The sequence below is a fragment of the Rattus rattus genome, chromosome 2, assembly GCF_011064425.1.
Source record: "Rattus rattus isolate New Zealand chromosome 2, Rrattus_CSIRO_v1, whole genome shotgun sequence".
Lineage (NCBI taxonomy): Eukaryota > Metazoa > Chordata > Mammalia > Rodentia > Muridae > Rattus > Rattus rattus.
In genome coordinates, this window is record NC_046155.1 from 90,813,596 (window position 1) to 90,817,811 (window position 4,216).

The 4,216-nt window shown below is 53.8% G+C and overlaps 1 protein-coding gene across 1 annotated transcript; it reads right to left on the reverse strand.

The window, feature by feature from the left end:
- Nucleotides 1-1,696: 1,696 nt before the first annotated feature.
- Adm (adrenomedullin) lies at nucleotides 1,697-3,923 on the reverse strand. The gene is made up of 4 exons (XM_032892911.1): nucleotides 3,738-3,923; nucleotides 3,187-3,306; nucleotides 2,882-3,028; nucleotides 1,697-2,685 (listed from the first exon to the last, which is right to left on the reverse strand). The coding sequence occupies exons 2-4, from the start codon at nucleotides 3,282-3,284 to the stop codon at nucleotides 2,373-2,375; spliced, it is 558 nt and encodes a 185-aa protein (XP_032748802.1). The 5' UTR covers nucleotides 3,285-3,306; nucleotides 3,738-3,923; the 3' UTR covers nucleotides 1,697-2,372.
- Nucleotides 3,924-4,216: the final 293 nt, after the last annotated feature.

A 4,216-nucleotide genomic window follows, 5' to 3' on the forward strand; every position in this document is an offset into this window, starting at 1 on the left:
TTGAGCCACTGTGGGTGAGGCCAAGGTGGTTTCTGCTCTGAGCGTTTCTGAAACCCCTTCAGACCACCCGAGCCCACTGGCACAGCAACTGCGGGGTTGGGGCTTCTAGTCATTTCCTCTTTCATGCATGTCCTGTGCCTCTTCAGTGCCTGGCGAAGTGCCAAGTGAATACTTAGCAAGAAGTCCTTGTGGCCGGGATGATCTGTGCTGCATTTATGATCTACTGGTGCTGGGAGCTCCGTGAAATTGTTAAGATCAAATAGGACACGGAATTGGACGAGACCGATACTTCCTACAGCCAGGGGCCAACAATTGAGGCCTTGGGGGTGATTCTGTGTGCTATAGGCTGCTTTCTTCTGAAGCAGGAGCTGCCTCTGTCAGGTTGTACGTAGACTCAGACCCAGGACCGGTGCTTTTCATTGTGTTTCTTCTGCAAGGAAGAAACATCCGGCTGCACAGCTTAGGTCCTGAAATGCCATCCTCAAACACTTCCACTCTCCAAACCAAACGGCTTCCAGAACCCCTAAGCCTGCTAGAGAGGCACAGGCAATTGAGCATGTCCAAATGGCTAGCAAAACTTCCAGGAAAGCACAATAATTGACCTTCAGGGATTGGCTGAGTGAACTGGGGCTCCTAGCTAGACAGGTACATGGCGCCACCTTAGCCTCCCTTTCTATCTAATAGTGCCTGTGCTCTGGGCCTTCAAGCTTAGAGTCTAGCATTCCTCACTGGATACAGAGGTGACAGAAAGCAAGGAGGAAGAAAGAGGGAGAGAAGGCTAGATAGAAGTGAAGGGAGCATGAAAAAGGCTTGGGAAAGAGGAAGGAAGAGGAGAGCTAGAAGGGGAGACGGAACAATGAAGGTCTTAGGCCCTGGGAGGCGCACGGTTCCGGCTGCACGTCTGTCCGCCCTCCTCCGGCCAGCAGCTGCTCGCTGCGCAGCGTGTGGGCGCTGAGTCACTGTCCGGGCTCAACAAGCCCGCGTGCAGGTCGGGAGGGGGAGGGAGAAGACGGGAGGGGGGGGTATCCCAGTTGGCATCTGCAAACTGCTCCCCCTCCCTTCTTTCCTCTTTCATTAAGGCTATGTGCTGACTCCCACGTAGAAGAACTTATTAAACCGCACGTACTACTCTACCGCTCTTGGAGGAGCACGCATGATGGCCAGCAGGGGGCGCCACAGCACCGCTTTCGGACGTTAGGGCTCAGAGAAGACTTGGGCTGCTAGCTGAGGGTTTCCCAGAGCTTGTGCGAACATTTTGCCCATTTTTGTTCCGGTGACTTTTAACACCCGCAGCTGGAGCATAAACTCTCTACTTAGAAAGCCTTGAATATCAGCTTAATTCTCTAAAGACCACCTTAGTTCAGTAATCAACCCCATAATATTCGGAGTATAATTGCGCAAGTAACCTAAGGAGCCGAGGCTCGCCTAATAGGGCTCATACTACCCTACCCAGTCTGGCTGCCACGCAAGGAGGTGAACTCGGCTGTCTCCGAGAAATCTTGACTCCCTCCCAGGACACGTACTTTGTGCATCCACATGGACCACAGAGCTTGTGACAGATAAGCCGGTGCATAGAAAGGTTGCTTCGCACCCACACTGCAGTTCAGTCTTCCCCAAACAAGAAGCAAAATCCCAGCACTTCCAGGCCGACCCAAACCAAGACCTTCCTTCCCCAAATGCATGAAGCGAGAATAAATCAGCATTGAGACAGTTTATTGGTTTGCTTTTTCCCAGATCACATATTTTATGTAAATAGATTATAGAAGACACAATGTTTTTTCTTCATCCACAGGCGGTAATCAGGCGCTCTCCACCTTACACACACACACACACACACACACACACACACACACACACACACACACACAGGACCAAACAACCTTACACCTTGCTGAGACATTCACTTCTTAAAATAGGGAAGGTGACAATATAATCGCTTTAAAATGCCCTTAATACAATATATAACGTACAAAAATATCTCTATATATTTGAAGTTACAAAAAAAAAAAACAAAAAACCTCTTGACATCAACAAACTTAAATATGATAGTTACCTTTGGCTGTATAACAAGCATTGCACTTTTCCTCGCTAGGTTTTGGAAAGTTCAAGTAGTAATGAGGCGTATGCCCCGTGAGAAAACCAGTTTATGAGCGGGCAAGGCAGTGGCTCAGACCCCTGCCCGGAGAGAGTATCAGCCTGTAATTCTCGGTTTCTGACGTGAGCCTGGCTTGATCTTGGGTTCCTCTGCCTCCCCTAGGGGCAGCCAGGCAGATCTCTGCAGGATTGTCTCAGTCCGCCCAGGGTGCGAAGCTCTCTGATTCCGCAGGCGCCAATGGGATACTCGCCCGACTGTTCAATGCTGCCACCCGCACCTATAACCTGGAGAGTCTGGAGATGTCTTGGTGCGCCGGGGAGGCTGGAGCTGAGTGTGTCTGCTCCTGGGAGGACTCCACAGTCCGGGCTCGGAGGACCTCTGGCAGGGAACGCCGGCGCCGGCGGCCATAGCCTTGAGGGCTGATCTTGTTTCTGGGGGCCATGCCGTCCTTGTCTTTGCCTGTTAACTGGTAGATCTGGTGAGCCAGTTTCTGCATTGTGCAGGTCCCAAAGCGGCATCCAGTGCTGCGGGAGCCCTGGTTCATGCTCTGGCGGTAGCGTTTGACTCGAATGTGGGCTGTGCTCTGAGTGCTGCGGAGAAGGAAGGGCACTTCATCAACCAGGGCTTTGCTCCCAACCACCTGGGACCGCAGCCATGCAGAACCCGAGGGACCTGGAACCTGCTCCCTCCACCGGAGCTGCAGCTGCAGTCCAGCCAGGACAGTCCCCAGGGCCAGTAGAGTGGAGAGGGCACAGCACATCCTCTGCAGAGAGCATAGTTAGTTACCTGGCTTGTGGGGTGCTAGACGTGCTCTGCTTGTCCTGGAGCCCAAGAGTCTGGGTCGGGACTGTCTTCTCATCAACGAGCCCCGTAGGGTAGCTGCTGGACGCTTGTAGTTCCCTCTTCCCACGACTTAGCGCCCACTTATTCCACCTAGAAAACACAAGCAGATGCGTTTGGCTTAGGTTCAAGTGATGCCCCAGCCAACTCCAGTCTTCACTCCCTTTCTAACACCTCCAGACCATCCCTCAATTTTCCCTAATTGCCAGGTATTCGGGCTGAAAAAAAAGAAAGCGCGGTCCCAAACTCACTTCTTTCGGAACTGCGAGGAAGTGTCGAGCCGTGCGGTGTCCGCGCCGAGAACGGCGAGCGAACCCAATAACACCAGGGCGATGGAAACCAGCTTCATTCTGTAGCGATGCTCCGATACCCTGGAAAGGAGCAAGAAGCCGAGTGTGAGCCGCCCGGCCAGCTGCACAATCCCCGCAGCACACGAAGGGTGGCGGCAGGAGGGGGAGCCACTTGGCAGCGCTCTCCTTGGCTCAGCTGCTTATCTCCCCCTGGCTCCGAGAAACACCGGAGGCTTTTGCGCTGGCCCGGTGGGTGACAAGAACGGCAAAGGAGGCCATTGCAAAGTGCCAGGCTTCCAGAGGTTTCTGACTCAAGCCCTAGGATCACAGCCCAAGGAGGAGAGGGATCTCAGGAGAGCTCCGGCTGTGCGTGTGGGCTAGACCTGGGACGTGAGGTGTACTCTACAGTGGTTACCCTAACGTGGGTTGTTCCCCCTGTCCAGCGCTGCAAGTTTTCCGACTTTGGCAAAGCCATCCCCCTCCCCAACACGGTGGAGGCCAGCGGTTCCTACCTGCTGAAAGGGTGAGTTGTCAAGCGCTTGAAGCAGAAAGTCCGAGACGTCCTTCTGACAGCGGCCAAACCCGCAAAGTCCAAGACTGACTGCGATGAGAAGCCGAGAAACCAGGAGCGGTAAAGGCTGGAGTTGTTCTGCCTAGTGTCACCAAGAAACCACTGAATAGTGAGCGCCAGCTCCAGCGTCTTATAAGCGCTCAGTGGAGGGAGGGCGGGGCCTGCTCTGCCCTGGAGCCCTCCCTTTCCTCCAGCATGCTTGCTTCTAAAACCAGACCTGCCTTGCAGCTTGCCTGTGGGTTTAGGGTAGGGGTAAGAGGTCCCCTGTGGCCAGGCGTCTCAGAGATCCCCTCTGAGAGATTAGACTGGCGCAGGACTTCCCTTGCCCTAATTTCCCAGCGTAGGGTTCAAACAGTGAGCAGGAAAGGACAGCCAGAACAGCTTGGGAAGGGGGAATCGTTTGCCCACAACGTCTACAAC